The sequence below is a fragment of the Lissotriton vulgaris genome, chromosome 5, assembly GCF_964263255.1.
Source record: "Lissotriton vulgaris chromosome 5, aLisVul1.2, whole genome shotgun sequence".
In the NCBI taxonomy this organism is placed as follows: Eukaryota; Metazoa; Chordata; class Amphibia; order Caudata; family Salamandridae; genus Lissotriton; species Lissotriton vulgaris.
The window spans coordinates 68,179,377-68,198,038 of record NC_141693.1 but is presented as its reverse complement, the minus strand read 5'-3'; the positions used below and the strand labels follow the sequence as shown (position 1 = coordinate 68,198,038).

Sequence of the window (18,662 nt, the reverse complement as noted above, 5' to 3'; positions counted from 1 at the left end):
GCAGACAGGGGTCCATGGGGACTCCTGAGTGAATGCTCTTCATGGCTGTGGCGGTGTCTTCGGTGGTGACCGGGGCCAGGCCAGATTGGAGGCTGGCCGGCGTTGCTGGAGGTAGGTGTGGTTTCGGTGTCTGTTCGTTGAAGTAGTTGTAGAGGGACTTAACTTGAGATGGAATTAGGAGCCGAATTTGTTTCAGAGTTCCTGGGAAGGAGGGACATCTGAGGCTTTGCTGGGGGGTTTGGTGAATTCCTGAATGATGCTGAAGAGTTCCTTCGAGTTGCTCGAGTTGGTGGAATTTTGTTCTGGATAAAGGTCCTTTTGGTGGATCTGATGTTTTGGTGGTATTCTGTCATGTCGTTCTTGTAGGTGGTCCGAGCTTCTGGGGTTTCAGTGTTTCTCCATACTTTCTCAATACGTCTGCAGGTGCATCTTGATTCTCGGTGGTCGCGGTGAACTAGGTTTTTTCATGGAGCGCTGTCTGTTGGTGTTACGGAGGGGGCAGGCTTGTCTGCACAGTTGGTGATCCATTTGTATAGTTCGTTGGCTGCAGAGTTGATGATGGTCCTGGTGGGAGGAGTGTTGTGGTTGAGGGTGGATTTGAGGTGATCCTCTGGGACCTTGCTCCAGGTCCTTCGTGGAGGGCTTGGGGTAGGTTTGTGAGCTGTGGTTTTTTCGAAGGTGAAGTGTACGCAGTAGTAGTCTAACCAGGGTGGGGTTGCGTGGTGTGGCTGAAGTGGATGTTGTGTCCTCCTGCGAAGATGGGGTAGAGGGTGTGTCCTGCCTTTTGGGTAGGGGTGATGACGAGCTGTTTCAGTCAGATGTTGGCGAGGTTGCCCAGGAGGGCAGTGGAGTTGGTTCTGTTGAGGTTGTCGAGGTGGAAGTTCAGGTCTCCGAGCATTATGTAGTCCATGGAGGCGATGGCGTGGGGCCCGATGAGGTCAGTGATGGTTGTGGTAGACATGGTTTGTGGTCCAGGAGGTCTGTAGGCGAGGGTGCCACGTAGCGTATTTCTAGGGCTGGTCTGGATCTGGAAATGGAGGTGTTCAGTGGGGAACGAAGAGTCATTCATGCTGGAAGTGGTGAGTAGGAGGGAGTTCTTGTGCACAAAGGCGAGTCCTCCTCCTGGATGCTTGGGGCGATCCTTTCTCTGCATCTTGTATCTGTCGGGGATGGCGGTAGGGATGTCGGGGACGGAGGTTGCGTTTGTCCAGGTTTCCTTGAGGAAGGCGACATCTGGCGAAATGGTGCTGAAGAGGTCCCAGATGTCTACTACATGTCTGTGCAGAGAGTGGCATAACGAAACTTGAGGGGGCCCCCCTGCAGGGTACGTGGAGGGGCCCCCTCCGGACTCAATCTGGAGCTCTACAGCCTAAATGCGGTGCTGAAGGGTCCCCCTGAAGGTTTGGGGGCCCCCACACCGCAGGGGCTGCTGCGGCCTCTGTTACACCCATGTGCAGGGAGAGTAAGTTGAGGAGGATGCACCTCAGGGATTCGGCTGGGCTGCCGTACAGAAGGTGGGCGGAGGCCGCGGGGGTTCGGAGGTTGGTGAAGGTTTGGCGGCAGTGTCAGCAGGAGAACTGGCCGTGGGTGGTGTCTGGTGTCGACAGCAGGCAGTTGTTGTTTCCTTCTGGATTGATTGTGTGGACGGCAGCTGAGTCGTAGTGGTGGGGAATCTGAGAACCAGGGTCCCTGGCGCTGTTTGCGGTCACTTCGCAGACGGGCTTGCCGCAGGCAGCGGCAGGAAATCAGCAGAAAGAGGGCACAGAAAATAGACACAACATGCACAAAATAGACAAAAAAGGTAAGAGCATGAACAAGGGCCAAAACACAAGAAAATTTAATACAAAATAGGCAGAAAAGGCAAGAGCACGGAAAAAGGCAAAGGGTCAAGCACAATTATACAAAGACAGGCAGACAGACATGGCTGGCAGAGCGGACCGGAAGAGGAGCAAGGCTCTCCTACTGGACCACCAGGGATGAGGCGCAGGCAAGAGCCTGCGAGTGGAGGAGGGCCTCGAACACCTACCTGAGACCAGAGAGGCGCAGGTGCAGTGACGGAGCTGCACAAGGGGAGAGCAGAGTTCCCTGACCAGGGGGTCAGAGGTCTTGCTCAACCTATTGCGCAGCGGCCGCCTTTAAATAGGGGACGGGGAGGCAGCGCAGCTGGGAGGTGGATGTGGGAACTGGTAGGGGGGGAGGGGCCGTAGGGGTAGGCAGCAGCGGGAAAACAGCAGAAAGTGGGCACAACACGTCCAAAATATACAAAAAAGACAAGAGCATGAAAAACGCACGTTTGCACGGGTCGTCAGAAGGACAAGTTTTGGGGACCTGTTGACAATGTGAAACATATAGCCTGTGTGTCGCAGAGAGTGATGGGGTTACTTACATCCTGTGCCAGGGCAAGAGCACACAAGCTAATCAATGAACTGTATAACAGGGTATGCATGAGGGAGAGCAGTTGGCCTAACGGTTAAGGGCGGTCGACCTCGAATCTAGGGAGCTGGGTTCGAGTCACGGCAACGACGCTGAACATCCTGTGATTCTGGGAAAATCACTTAATCTCTCCGTACCTAACCAAAAAAAAAAAAAGAATGTGTCCTCATGTACCGCAACAGGTGCTATGTAAAGCGCTCTGATACTCGATGCCTTCGGGTCAAGTTCACGCTACATAAAACTCTGTAAAACAAAAAAAAATAAAAGGTATGTTTCAAGAATGGTAAACAGGTGCATAGCCCTGCAATGTGTGAGACTGCATGTGAAACTGCTCTGACCTTTTGTGTGGCCAGGTAATCATTCTAATATAACATGTGCACAAATGCCTATTACTACCCCCAGCAACGCAAATCTCAGAACCTGTTGTGTGACCGGGAGGGGTGCACTAAATGTGCCCTTATAACAGAGATTACACAACTTTCCATGTCCTGAGTAAGCCATCTAACGTGGTGGTGAAAGCGCATCAAGCATTGTATATCATTAGTGAAGACCAGACCTGTTTCCTGTGGCAGATAAGAATGTAGTCTAATGTAAAGTTCTACTTTAGTGAGCCCCAGTCTCTTGCGCTAACCTCCCATGTTCATGTCTAGTGCATATATTTACCGTAGATGTGTAGCACGTGTGTTAAAAGGACTGTGTTATGGTGAGGGTTTTAGTACTGAGACAGTGGGATCCATGTTAGATGGCCCCTGTTTAGCACAGCACAAGATGGTGGGTGGATACAGTTTCCTAATGGAAGTGCATTGACTGAATTCCTGCACCTGGAAAGTGAAGACTCAGACTCTAAAATGAGTGAGCATGAAGACACGGCTGCCCTTAGAAGTACCCAACTATAGAGATGCACAGGCATTCATGCGCTGCTCCCACAGTTAACTCCAGACCATCCATACATGAACACATACTGTTACACAGAAGTGTGAACATGCCTGCACACACACACACACTGGTACGTGCTCACAACTAGATAATGCGGTACAAAAGGGGGTGGTGATGGACGGAGCATCTGAACTAATCAAACACTCACACCCAGTCAACAGATCTGGGTTTAATCCATCACCGTTCTTTAGCCCACTCTGCCACCCCAGTTCAGACATGGCCATATGCAAATCAGTCTGACCTTGTGCCTCATGGTAACAGTCCAGCCCGAACTGCCAAACCATGTCTTCCCTGGACCGGAAACAAGCTTCCGAGGACCGGTTTCTGGCATTCCAGCCGTCTTCAGCCCGGCTTGCTTGAATCCAGGGGCAAAGTGAGCAAGGGACTCACGTCTGAGCATACCCTGCCAACTTATGGCGAACAAAGCGGTACAAAAGGGGGTGGTGATGGACGGAGCATCTGAACCAATCAAACACTCACACTCAGTCAGACAGATTTGCATATGGCCATGTCTGAACTGGGGTGGCAGAGTGGGCTAAAGAACGGTGATGGATTAAACCCAGATCTGTTGACTGGGTGTGAGTGTTTGATTGGTTCAGATGCTCCGTCCATCACCACCCCCTTTTGTTCCGCTTTGTTCGCCATAAGTTGGCAGGTTATGCTCAGACGTGAGTCCCTTGCTCACTTTGCCACTGGATTCAAGCAAGCCTGGCTGAAGACGGCCGTAATGCCAGAAACTGGTCCTAGGAAGCTTGTTTCCGGTCCAGGGAAGGCATGGCTTGGCAGTTTGGGCTGGACTGTTCCCATGAGGCAAAGGGTCAGACTGATTTGCATATAGCCATGTCTGAACTGGGGTGGCAGAGTGGGCTAAAGAACGGTGATGGATTAAACCCAGATCTGTTGACTGGGTGTGAGTGTTTGATTGGTTCAGATGCTTCGTCCATCACCACCCCCTTTTGTACCACAACTAGATAATGTCACATTTACATACAGATACTAATACACACTGTGTAAGTATTATGTATTACCTTAAGGTGAGCAGAGTAATTCTTTTTTGTTTTTTTTAAGACACACCCTTGGCTAATTTCAGCCCCAATGTCCAACAACAGTGACTCTGGTCAGTAAATTTATCTAGTGTGTAGGGTGTCTCTTTGGCTGCTGTGTATCTTAAACTTTAAGAGGCACACACAAAGTCATGGGCACGGATATATACAGACACACAGAGACACAGTACTCATTGCGGCCACTCACCCTCATGGTTTTATATTGTTCCTCGTCTTTGACTTTGAACACCAGAGTATATTCCTCCTCTTTCTTCAGAAGACGGAGCCACTCTTGAAGTTTTACCTACAGGGATGGGAGTGCAAGAAATAAGTGTAGAGTGTGGTCTTACTTACAAAAAATATCATTACAGTATTAAACATACCTGCTCAAACTGTGAGTACCAGCCACACATACAGATTGTAAGTATCAGTTGCACATATTAAAATTATAAGTACTAGCCACACATATCAAGACTGTAAGTACCAGCCCCAAGTATCAAAAACAAGGACACAGACAAGGGTGTCACCTATTTGGATCTTTCCGGATGTAGAAGAACCTAGGGCCAGAATTCCTGTTCCAGGTAAACTAGCTTCATCGCTGGCACTTACGTCTACTTGATAAAGACATTAGCATTTTACGCCTAATTTCATATTATCACTTAGACGTGGCCTACTTTAGAATATAAACTTTGTCCTATTGACATTTTCAAAGCACTAAGTGAAAGCATCTAGATCATAGCCTGGATGGACGTCAGCACAGGATAAACTGGCCAATACTCACTTTGACGCATGACGAGGGGGATTAGCAGCACCAGACTTGGAGCTGTGCTACTACTGTGCACAAGCGCAGCACACACACTACTGCATAACCCCCTGCCATACATGGGGGGGGGGAAGAGAGGAGGAGGAGAAGAAGAGAGGAGAGGAAGAGAGGAGGGGAGGGGAGAAGAAGAGAGGAGGAAGAGAAGAAGAGAGAAAGAGGAGGAGAAGAAGAGAGGAGGAGGAGGAGAAGAGAGGAGGAGGAGGAGAAGAAAAGAGGAGGAGGAGGAGGAGGAGAAGAAGAGAGGAGGAGGAGAAGAAGAGAAGAGGAGGAGGAGAAGAGAGCGGAGGTGGAGGAGAAGAGAGGGGAGGAGGATGAGGAGGAGGAGGAGGAGATATATACCCTTGAGTGCCCTAGATTAGGAGGGCACCTCGATGGAGCCATACTGAATTATGTCGCCTTTATAGACTTTGCCACTGCCAGCGAATGGATACAACCTTTCCCAGCAGATAAATTCACCTCATACGCATGCACGTCATTTGTAAAGCAACTACTCATCCTTTCTGCAGGAACCAAGAGCCTGCAAAGCACTTTTGTTACTCTTAACGCTGCAATCCAATGCTCACTTGACCAGCAACTGCTACTCTACAACACAGGCATACGCCTGTTGATTGTCCCAAACACATTTAGTGAGTAATAATGGCACGATTGCTGCCAAATAAGGCTTGTTACCTCAATAAGGTTGACTAAGTCTCTTTCACTTAAACTTTTTTGCATGAAGCCTACAGCACCCCACTAAAACAAGACAACTATGGTGCAGCGGCTACAACCAACTGTATGTGCTGCTATGCACTTAATGCAGATTTCTCCAACTTGCCTAGCACTGATCCCAAAGTGCAGCATACTGGGTGCAGATCTTTGATAGTGTGTCTGTAATGGTAGACATACAAGTAACCCCGACCCCTGAAGCAGCCCTTTTAGAATGCACCAGGCAACTATCTGCAAACCTTAGGAAATTTGTCTCGCTAGCACTGCAGGTGAAAATGATTGCACCTCCACAGAACCTGTGAAACAGTTACAGCTACCTGTAATTGCAATTGCATTTATAAAGTGCTTAGTACGCCTGATGAGGCGCTGAAAAAAAAATACAGATGTGACAAGTCGCAGCCGTCCGTTGCTGCTTCATTCAGCGTACGATTCATTCCAGCAAGGCACCGTCCTTTGAACCGTGTGGGGTTCTTGCCGCTGCCAGACGTTTACCGGCATCCCTCCAGGCGGAAAATTCTTCTGCCCAGATTTGCACTGAATGCTACCTCGCAAACCCGGGCCATCCAAGCAATCCAGACCTTCCTGCATCGCTCCAGCACCGTTTTCCAATTACAACCCGGTCCTGAAGATGATCCCAACCAATGACGATCGAAACGTCGTCGACCGTTCAGCGCAATAAATGGCGCAGCCCCCAGTGTGGCTCATCCAAATCAATCTAGCAGAACTTTGAAACTTTTGCTTTGTAATTTATTTGGAGCCACATTGTTTTTGTTATTCACTGTATATATTCAAGCACCATTCACTATGAGCCATACATGCTGACCACAATTGTCACTTGCGTCGCCACCTTTCTTGTCACTTGCACATGCTGAGCACCAAGTCCAATTCGGGTTGTTTTGTTATTTATTTACCTACAGTTCTGTTACAACTGTATTTCTCTAATTTCCTTTAATTATACGATGCCATGAGCACGTTTGCAAAACTTATCGAGTCTCCTTGCTTCTGTTCACGTAATTCTTTATGCATACATGTTTAATCGCCAAGACCAGTTGGGATACTGTTTGCCTATTTTGATTACCTACCCCAATCCCGACGTGGTTGAGCGCTTTTTGGTGAGTATCATGCTACTCCGGAACCCAAAAAGGATTAGTGGTAAATTTAGAATAGGGAATATGTTGTATATTTGTACTTCATTCATTATGGCTACTTGGTGTCGGTAGTCCTTTCTTAGTGTTTCTATCTTCCCAACCTCCCATAGTACCTAAGAGTGTTCTAGCTAGTATGTGAAGGTTCCAGCCTTGGCAGTTGATGGTCTGGTCAGCTGTGAGGTTTGCTGCTCTGCTGTGTATCTTAATAAACCTATCTTAATAACTTGAAGACGTGTCCTGCTGCCTACCTAACCTACTTACAAGAGAAATATGAAATTAATTTGATTTGAGCTGTGGACATTTTAGTCTGTTATTTGGATTGAAAAAGGATAGTGGAGGGATAAAAGAGAGAAGGGTATACATTTATTATTATTATTAACTGCACTTATAAAGAGTGTCCCGGCGTGTACCCTACTAGGCAGTTAGGAGAAGCAGGACATTTTATTTAAAGAGAAATGTTTTCAGTCTCTTTCTGAATAACCCCGGATCCCTCACAGCTCACAACTCAGTCAGGAGCTGATTCCAGGCCAACGTCCCCAACCGGGTCAATGATCTGCCGCCAACCCTCCGTTTGAGGATCCTGGGAGCGCAAGCCATTTATATAGCACTGGATACCCCATAGGAGGTGTTGAAGCACTTTTCAGCGGGTAGCACGCTACTCCAGAACCCAAACAGGATTAGTGGTGCATTAGTATAGGGAAATATTAAATTAATTTGAGCAGTGAACATGTTAGTCCGTTATTTGGACTGAAAAGGAATAGTGGAGGGACGGGTCTAGAAAGGTTTTTTTGGGGGGAGTTTCTAGCAATAGGAGAGGGTTTGGGATGAGTAATGGGGAAGTGGAGGGAGAAGAGTCAGAGGGAAGGCAGAGCATCCCGCAGGGCCTTAGGCAGGCTATTCCAATACTTGGGAGCTAGATAGGAAAAGGCTCTGCCTCCAGTGCGATTCAGACCGATGCGAGGGATCTGTAGTCATTTTAGGGAACCAGATCTAAGATTACGGCCTAGAATGTGTTTTTTCAGTATCTTTTGTAGATAGTGAGGGCCTCGGCCATTTAAAGCATTGTATGACAGGCAGCAAATTTTAAAGATGGATCTTTTTCTTACCGGTAGCCAGTGCAGTTCTTTTAGCAGAGGTTTGGAGGGAGAGCCTGCTGGCATGTTTGAGATCATTCTGGCGGCAGTATTTTGAATGACCTGTAATTTATTTAGTAAAGTCACACTCACTTCGGCCAGCAAGGCATTTCCGTAGTCCAAGTGGCTGATCACCATTCCTTGGACCAGCGTTCTACGGTGAGCAGTCGGCATATAAGGGAGGATTTTACGAAGTAATCGTGAACTGTAGTAGCAGGAACTCGTGGCTACTACGTGGTCCTTCATTGTTAACGATTGATCCAGTTTTACTCCAAGATTTTTGACACTCTGCTTGGGCATGGGGGCGATGCCCAACTGAGAGGGCCACCAGTCGTTGGACCAGACCGCCGAGGCATTTCCCAGTAAATGACTTCCGTTTTTCCTGGGTTCAACTGGAGACAATTGTCAGACATCCAGTTGGAAATTGTTAATATACCCTTGGAGAAACGAGATTTGTCGGTTTCTGGATCGGGGCCGATGGTGAACATCAGCTGGGTGTCGTCAGCATAGGAAATCGTTTCAAAACCCAGGGCTTCTACTGCTTTTGCCAAAGGGGCCATATAAATGTTAAAAAGGGTTGGGCTTAAGCAGGAGCCCTGAGGTAGACACTTGTCCAGCGGTATTTTATCTGATTGAAATGGGCCCAAGATGACTGTTTGGGTTCTGCAGGCCAGAAAGTTCTGAAACCATTTTAGGGCTACTCCCTGAATGCCACAGGAGGTTAGCCTCTCCGCGAGACTTGTGTGGGAGATGGTATCAAAGGCCGCGGAGAGGTCGAGAAGGATCAGTATTGCTGAACCACCTGCATCTATTGTCATCCTAAGGGAGTCTCTCACGGCTAATAAGGAAGTCTACGTACTGAAACCCAGGCAAAAGCCCGATTGTGTGGGGTCCAGGATTAAGTTGGTTTCAAGGTAACTACTCAGTTGCCTGTTGATAATACTTTCTAGCATTTTGGCCAGTAATGGGAGTAGGGAAATTGGGCGGTAGTTGCCAAGATCCTGGGGGTTTGTCGAGGGTTTTTTCAGTATAGGGCGTACAAACGCTTCCTTCCAGGTTGTGGGTATGGTTCCAGATTGTATAGATTGATTAAACATTTTTTGAATGACAGGGGCACAGCTGGGGGTCAGAAGAGCCATGATGTTAGGAGGGCAAGGATCTGTGGGTGAGCCAGATTTAGCCGAGCACAGTGCTTTGGTTACCTCTTCCAGTGAGGCAGGCATAAAGCAGTCAAGGGAGCAGACTGCCCGTTTTCTGGGTCCATCATGGTGGGCATGAGGTCTATGATTTAACATGGCCATGGGTGGAAAGTTAAAATAGATGTTGGCAATTTTTTCCTGAAAAAAGGCAGCTAGGGAGTTAAAGTTCTTGGGTTTCCAAAGGAGTTTGTTTACAAACCTGGGGTGATACAAAGTCTCTAACTATGTCAAAGAGAGCTTTGGAGGAGTTGCTAGAGCGCTCAATTTGGTTCAAAATGTATATGCGTCTGGCGGACTTTAGGTTACGATGGTAGCTGGACAGGGCTGGTTTGTACACTAGTCGATTCTGGGGGGGTCTTACTCACTCGCCAGCGTCTCTCTAATTGCTTACAGGAAGATTTTTCCTGCCTTAGCTCTGCAGAGTACCAAGGTGCTGGTGTCCGCCTTGGGATTGGGCCAAGGTTATTTTTTATTGGAATTATCAAGTCTAAGGCTTTCACAAATGACTTGTTAAAGGAGACCAACATTTTTGATACTTCTAATTCATTTATTTGTGGTTCCATATGGAACACCTCGTCAAAGGCCTATTAAGAGAGATTGCGCCAAGGTCTGTGGGCCAAATGTTTTCTGCTTGCAGTCTGAGATAAAAATTTTGGGCGGGGATTGGGGATGAAAAACTTTATCAAGGAGTGGTCCGTCCAGGTAAGGGGCTGAGGAATGTCACAGGTCAGATGGTCAGAGAGTTGAGGTAGAGGATAAATTGCGAGAGATATAGGGTGAGATATAGGTTAGTGCATTGGGTATGCTGAATTAGAAGTACATGGAAGGAATATATGTATAAGGAAGGTAGTATATGTAGATTAAAGTTGTATTTAATAAACTCAGACTTTTAAGTATTGTACTTTATAGTTAATTAATTTGTTACATTAATATTTTTTTGTAATTTGATAGTGAAGCAGTTGTAGATTAGTAGTTATGGTAAAATATTTACATATGTATGCAGTCACTTATGTACATGTTAAACATAGAATAATGTATATGTAATATGTACATTTCTTAAGCAGAACAAATATCTATATCTTTAAAACATAATTATTATACACATTTATACAAAGCAATATACATATGTAGGAACCCATTTATAGTCCTAATAAATGCTTATATACAAAGGGATATGCTGTATATTTATGTTTGAGTATGGTGGTTATGTGGGGGAAGAGCTAACTCTAGAGTACTCTTCTGAAGATAAGATGTTTATGTTAAGAGTTCCATTGTTTGGCTGCTTGAACAGCGAATGATGTGCTACTTATGGTTTTGTTCTTTTATGTTGGGATTTAGAGCGAAGGTGCCACTCTAGAGTGGAGCTTCCTTTGTTGAATGTATTTGCCGATTTTATTCCTTATGAAGTGTGCATGTATCGCTTTGGGGGTGATAGAAAGCAGCATGAATGTGGATTTTCTGGCAACCAGTAACCACTGCAGGGCTTTCAAGGTAGGAGAGATGTGGACTTGTGGCTTTACATGCAAGAGTAGTCTGGCAGCAGAGTTCTGAATCCATTGTAGTATTTTCATATTTGTTAAAGGTGATTTGTGGTAGAGGCTATTGGCATAATCGAGTTTAGACCGAACAAGAGAGATGATAGCCTGTACCTCGTGTGAAAAACCTAGGTGGGGGAAGCTATGTCACAAAGTTTTTATAGTAATGAAGCTTGACCTTGTTAGTTTGTCCACTTTGGCATTCATCAGTAGCTCTTAGTCTATGGTAATTCAGAGGTGTCTTACTTCCTTTAATATTTTAGGCGGTGTTCACATATCTCTAGGCCAGGAAGAAAGTGGGTCATCGTTTTTCCAATAGCTACATGTGAGAATTTCCGCTTTGGAAGCATTCAATATGAGGTGGCTCTATCTCCTTCACTGATCAACGGCATGGAGGCAACTGAAAATTGGTGAGTTTCCAATGTTGTAAGGAGTATTCTTGCGTCATCTACATAGTTATAGCATGTGAGGTGAATTGCGATTCTCATATTAAGATGACTAGAGAATCTGGCTGACATTATGCATTATTCCTTTAATGCAGTCCAAGCAGCCGCATACATCACAATATTAAAAGGTTCCAGAATAGAACAATAGCAACACATTAAAGGCAAGAGCCATCAACAATCTGCCTCTTTTAAATGTGGAGGAAAATAAGTTCATGAAACTTGAAACATCAAAACGATCTGCTGATGAGCAGGATGAAGGAGAAGGAAGAACGAAGGTAAAACCAAAGGCCAGAGGACACACAGTTAAGGAGCGTTACCTGAAAAGAGAAAGAAGTAAATATCTCTTGAATGTAAAAAATAGTGTCAAGCTTATCAAGCTAAAAGGAACAAGAGATGAAACAAGTACTGTTAATAGAAAGTACAGTGATAAACTGTAACAAAAACAGCATTAAATCATTGTAAGACCACCAAGGGGTGGGATGGGAGGGATAATGTCAGCCTCCGTGTCTTTAATGTAATCCAGATTCTCTAGTGTAATGTAGAGGTGGAGGCAAGGTTCCTTGTATAATCCTTTATTCAAGATTAGAGATGGAGAACAGATGGTGCCAAGAAGCACAACTGTACAGCAATATCGTCAGGCTTCAACTGACTCACAGTGAGAACACAACGATGTATACGAATTCCAAAGATGAGCTCGTTCCTAACACAAGCCTTAAAGTAATATACAGTGTAATAATAAAGTACAACATAACACATCCCCCGCCCTCACAAAGAAACCCAAAAAGGAAACACGGGAAGGAAGGAAAAGAAAAGCAAGGAAGAAAAAAAAAAAAACCCAAGAACCTACCTAACATAATCTTTAAGCCAACTAGGCAAAACTCTTTTCCTTTTGGAACCTTCCGCGCCAGACGAGCAAGGAAGAGAATCTGCATCAAGATCCGCAGAAGAAGAACTCTCATTTCCACCCTTGTACCCTACGTCATCTTGACCTGGTGAAAACTCCCTTTGACCTGGACCATGCGAAGACCCACCAGCCTGACAGTCAGGAACAGTAACCATCCGTTCCCCTTCCCTTAATTGAGGAAGCGATGTACCAGGCGCTAGCTGAGATATCACTGAGCAGTGATATTTAACATATAGTTCCCCCTCACATTTTTTACACAACCATCCTCATCTTCACCACTTTCGCTAGCACTCGCATCCTCATTCCAGATACATTTGACATTACTGCGCTTGCGACACATTTTACTAAAATGGCCTATTAATCCACACACACTACATTTTTTCCGCAGGGCAGGGCACGACTTGTAGTAAGCCATATGTTCTTTGCTACCGCAACGGTAACACCTTCTGTCATCCACTCTGTTGTCTCTTCCTTGATTCCTGAAAGGTTGACTAAAGTTCTTGTTCTGAAATTGCTTAGTCTGACTTTTTGTTGTTCCTTGAATCTTGAAAACAGCAGATGATGCTTTGTCCGATTCCTTAACTGTATCTTTGACAACAGTAGCATGTAGTAAATAGCTGGAGACCACAGGTGTACCACAAGAGGTTTATTGCAGGAAAACAGAGTAGAGCAACCTCAACACAAGCTGGCCAGGCACAAACTGTCACCAGCTAGAACACTAGAAGGAGACAGAGCCATGTACATTCTGGAATGAGTGACACAGGTAAGAACTATGGTAGAGCATGGAAATAGAGGAAAGATAAATATACAACACATCTCCTCTCGTAGAATAAAAAGAAACAAAAGGTGAAAGAAAACTTAACACAAAAGGTAAGCATGTCATGGAAAAGAAACTTAACACAAGACTAAAGAAGATTAGCGAAAATAATGATAAAAGTTGCAAACACCATAGAATTAAGCGTTGAAAGGGACACACGTCACCCCTCTAAAACACCTAATCGCAACAGAAATCATTCAAATAAGCAGGGGGTCTATGGCACCTTTGAGGTCTGGTGGCAGGCAAAGAGGAACTTGGATCAGCAATTGGATTGGGATCAGTCACAACGGGATCAGGAGCATCCCCTCCACCATCGCCCCTTACCAAGGCATTTACAGGAGCAGGCACCACATGAGCCGGATCCTGAGAGGGAATAAACATGAACCCTGAAGAGGAGAGATCCTGGATAGGGACGGAGGGAGAGGGAGCAGGACCAGGACCAACACCAGCTTTCTGATAGAGGGCAACCCTCCTTAAATTCCATTTTTCCCCATTAGAGAGGACAACATAGTGAGGATAGACCATCTTAACAAGAAATGGACCACGGAACTTGGACAAACCACCTGAAACACGACCAGACTTTACCTTGACAAGGTCACCTTTCGCAAGTTTACCAGCGACAACTTTAGCAGAGAACTTATCGCCTACGAGAGGTTTGCGTGAAGGACCCTTAGAGGGCAGGCCCACAGGACTCTTACTTGAAGCACATTTAGCAGGCAAACCCACAGGACTCTTACAAGAAGACTTAGGAACCAAACTGGACACATCACCCAAAAGAGACTGACAGACCAAGTCCTTGAGCCAAGAGGGAATGAGTTTGGTGCTGGGAACCCTACCCCTCATCATCTCAAAAGGGGATCTGAGGTGAGATCCATGAAGGGTGGTACAATACGCATAGACCATTTCACTAACAAGGGAAGAGACAGAAGCACCACTGGAGAGAGCCATTTGAACAGTACCTTTCACCAATCTATTAAGGCGTTCACAAAGACCATTCCCCTGGGGGTTGTAGAGGGAAGTCCTATGGTGAGAAATACCACAATCAGACAAAAAGGCTTGCATGTCATGCGAGACCAACTGTGTGCCATTGTCAGTTATAAGAACGCTAGGAAAACCTTCCCTAAAAAACACAGACTTAAGATGTTTAATAGTAGTAGCCGTAGTGATATCCTTGAGAAACTCCACAGACAACCACTTGGAATGGCAGTCCACAATGACGACAGCAAACCTCTGAGAAAGAGGTAGTTCGGCCATGGGACCTATGAAATCTAAGCAGATGGAGTGCCACGGAATTTCAGGGAACTGCAGCACACCCATCTCAGATCCCACAGAAACCTTAAGTCTCTTCTCACCCACCTTGCAGGTATAACAGTCCTCAACCCAAGAGGAAACCATGGAGTCCATACCGGGCCACCAGAAGTTCAACTTGAGACGCTGTTGCGTCAGGGTTTGGCCAAGGTGACCCTCATGGGCTAAAGAAATGAGTTTTGGTCTCAAGTCAACGGGACGCACAAATTTGTCGCCACGCATTATAACGTTGTCATTGCAAACAGACAAATCATCAATGACCTTAAGAAAAGGACGGACAGAAACATGGAGACAACTCTCCCTGCGGGAACCCAACTTGATCAACTGGATGACTTCCTGTAAAACACTGTCCCTGGACATGGCATCCACCCACTCAGAACGAGAAAAGGAGCTCTCAGTTAGCAGAAGAACATCATCAATCCAGGCAACATTCTCATCAAAACCCTCTAGACTGAATCCAACATCAGCACCAGACGGAACAGCCAACCTAGACAGACAGTCAGCCTGGAAGTTCCTCCACCCAGAGATGTGGGAAATGTCAAAATGGTATTCCTGGAGTTTGGAGGCCAACCTTGCCAACCTTGGAGAACCAAATGCCCCTCCCCCGGGAGAAAGAATGCGGATGAGGGGTTTGTGGTCAGTCTTAAGGTTGAAACGAATGCCCCATAGATAGGGTCGAAAATGGTGAGCACCCCACGCAGCGGCCAAAGCCTCTTTCTCGATAACAGAATAATTCTGTTCACATTTTGAAAGAGTGCGTGAGGCAAAAGCAACCGGCCTGTCGCCATCCTTGTGGGACTGAAGCAAAACTGCACCAAGACCATAGGCACTGGCATCTACCAACAAAGTGGAGGACTTGGCAGTATCAAAGGGTGCCAGAACCTTAGCATTGCAGATAGCTTCCTTGATCTCATTGAAGCACACTTCTATTTCAGGACCCCATGAAAATTTGCAACCCTTCTTCAACAAGGCCCTCAGAGGCAAGGTCTTCTCTGAGAATTTCTCCACAAACTTGGAGTAGTATTCGATTAAGCCCATGAATGACCGCAACTGGTCCTTGTCAGACGGGCAAGGGGCTAGGCGTAGTACATCAAGAAGATTCTTCTTTGGTCTGACTCCATTGACTGAGATTTCATGGACCAAGTACTCAATGTTCTCCACAAGAAAAGAACACTTCTCCTTACGTAATGTAAGGCCAGTGTCCCAGATTCTGTGTAAGACATTCCTAAGAACAAGGTTGTGATCAGCCACAGAGTCTCCAAAGACCAAGATGTCATCTTGAAAGAATACCACGTTTTTGAGTCCCTTAAAGATTTCGCTGACCAACCTTTGGAAGACACTCGCTGCCGAAATCAACCCAAAGGGGAGACGAGTAAATTGGAAAATCCCCTCCGGGGTGATAAAGGCGGTAAGATGCTTCGAGGATTCATGGAGCTTAACCTGATGGTAGGCACTCTTCAGATCGAGTTTGGAGAAATATCTCGCCCCCTGAAGAGTGGAAACCATCTCCGTAATGTTGGGTAAGGGAAAGGTGTCCGCAACGACACACTTGTTTAGGGACCTGAGGTCCACACAGAATCTCAATTTTCCGTCTGATTTTTTAGAAATCACGACGGGCGAAACCCATGCCGATGCTTCTGTAGGTTCAATCACCCCGGACTGGAGCATCTCTTCAATTAAGAGTTTCACCTCATTGCGGATGGAGATGGGAATTCTCCTTACACGATGTTGCACAGGCAAACTATCCTTCTTCAACTTTATAAGATGGGCATACCCCCGGAGCTCACCCAACTCCTCCCTGAACACAGACCCAAATTCAGAAAGAATAAACTCAATAGAGTCATCATCTACCACCATTATTTGATTCTTTGCCCTAGGATTGATGACGATGTAGAGGTCATATTGATGTACCCACCCTAGAATGGGAGGACCATCAATAGAAACATAAACCTTCCCAAAGATAGACCTCTTCTCAAATGTAATCTCGGATTCAAAGAAACCAAGGATTTCAATTTTCTGGCCATTAAAACCCTTAGGGGAAATATCACTGCGATGTAAATTCACCCCCTCCCAAAAGGCATCAAAAGTAGACTTAGGTATAAAGGTATGACGAGAACCAGTGTCAACCATCAACAACACCTCGTGGGAGTCAATCTTGAAAATGGCTTTGGGTCTGGTTTGTCTTGGATCATCACAGATGACATCAACATCATCAATGACCAGGAGTCTATCGGGCTCAACTCCAGAATCATCAACGTAGTCATCAACAATATTCACTCTCTGTCTGGCTTTGGCCTTGCACATCTTGGAGAAATGTCCAACTTTCCCGCACTTCAAACACTCTTTGTTTGAGGCAAAGCAAAACCTCGCGTCGGAAGAGTGACTGCTACTGCCACACCTGTTGCAGACTTTGCTCACTGAGGTTTTCTTGGCAGAAGGTCTGGGTCTGTTTTTCACTACAGCAACATTGTCTCCAGAACAGTGTTCACACTCCGCAACACCACCTTTGTCAGAAACCACAGAGACTTCTTGATGAGGAGAAGATTTGTGTGAATCTAGGGCCTTCATGCACTTACTAGACTCCTCAATTACTTTGGCCAGATCAATAGCATCTTTCAAGGTCGGGTTCTTAGCTGCCCATAGCCTCTCTTGGATTTTTTTACTTGAGCACTGGACAACTAATTGGTCTCTTATGAGCTCGTCATTCATAGAACCGAACTTACACTTTATAGACAGCTCTCTAAGTCTGGCCACGAAATCATCTATCGTTTCTGAATCTTTTTGGCGCTGTGTGTAGAATTTATAGCGGTTCATAATCAGATTCTCCTCCTTTGCGAATCTGATCTCCAAACGATCAACCGCTTCTTTAAATTCATCAATGTCTTGTCCACTAGCTCCAAGTGTGATCAGTAGGAATCTAAAAACCCTCTGCCCTTCCTTGCCCAGAGTGCTCAAAAGGATAGCCTTTTTCCTTTTGGCTGAAAATTCCTGTCCATCCAGCGCTTCCAGGTAATTGTCAAACATTATATACCAATCCTCCCAAGGTATGTCAGGAACACCAGGTTCGGGTAAGAACTGAGGAGGTAAAGTTACTACAAATTGTTGTGCCATATTTACCAATTTAATCAACAGAACAAAAATTTGGCAGAGTCAAAAGTAAAAGAAAACAAAGATTTTGCACAACTGGTTAAATGTGAAATTACAGTAACATACCTCTTTCCATTCAAAAAGTGTCCAAAACGATATTTGAGCGCTGCGACAGGAATAGGCAGGATTAGGCAGGAGTTTAAACTTGAAACAAGGAAAATTCCGCGTTAAATTCGCGTTAAAGCGACTTAAAATGGCCGCCGGTCGAAGTCGAGGCTTGGAAGGCAAACACTTGAAGGTAAAGATGGCCGCCGCTGGAAACGAGGCTAAGAATACACTCAATAGAGGCTTGGAACGCACAGGGGAGCGTGCGTAGTCGAAACAAAGCGAGGAAGCGTCTCCCAGGTAACGGCAGGCAACAGCGTTGTCAGAGTAAGTCAGAGACGTTACCTAGACAACCATTGCGCTCGTGGTTCACTCACCGATCGGTCACCAATGACGTCAGCGCTGGTTGTGCTCGAGCTCCGCTGGTTCACTCGCTCGAGCTCCGCTGGTTCACTCGCATCAGTTACCAATGACGTCAGCGCTGCTTGCGCTCGAGCTCCGCTCCCTGATCAAGTCCCAAATTACTCACGATTACCCCAGATGGGCGTCTTCTCTCGGGGTTGAAGCGGACCAAAGGGAAATTGACGAGACCAACACGCCGTAGGTTCGTTTCTTGTTGAGGATGCTCCGCTGAAATCCGCTTTCGGATACAAATCTTGAAGAAATCAGGCATCAAGATGAGGTCTTCAAAGATACTGGCCAGCAAATAAACGTCGCCAAAATTGTAGTAAATAGCTGGAGACCACAGGTGTACCACAAGAGGTTTATTGCAGGAAAACAGAGTAGAGCAACCTCAACACAAGCTGGCCAGGCACAAACTGTCACCAGCCAGAACATTAGAAGGAGACAGAGCCATGTACATTCTGGAATGAGTGACACAGGTAAGAACTATGGTAGAGCATGGAAATAGAGGAAAGATAAATATACAACATAGCACATCTCCCTGACATATCCGACTTCCACATAATAGCAAGTACGTCATCTAAAGGTGCATCACCATTTACCCAAAGACGATCCTGAATGGGTGAGTTGTCATTGTG

At 46.0% G+C, this 18,662-nt stretch overlaps 1 protein-coding gene across 5 annotated transcripts in view; it reads right to left on the bottom strand.

Annotated features, from left to right (window-relative positions):
* Positions 1-18,662, bottom strand: part of LOC147710198 (E3 ubiquitin-protein ligase TRIM39-like) — a 257,855-nt gene that overhangs the window by 203,603 nt on the left and 35,590 nt on the right. For 4 of the 5 annotated variants that reach the window (XM_086920880.1, XM_086920882.1, XM_086920883.1 and 1 more), the window contains exon 2: positions 4,621-4,716. In XM_086920880.1, the coding sequence (XP_086777006.1) occupies positions 4,621-4,716 (96 nt within the window). Of the gene's footprint in view, positions 1-3,687; positions 3,694-4,620; positions 4,717-18,662 lie in introns of all 5 variants that reach the window. The other variant, XM_086920884.1, reaches the window with a different exon arrangement.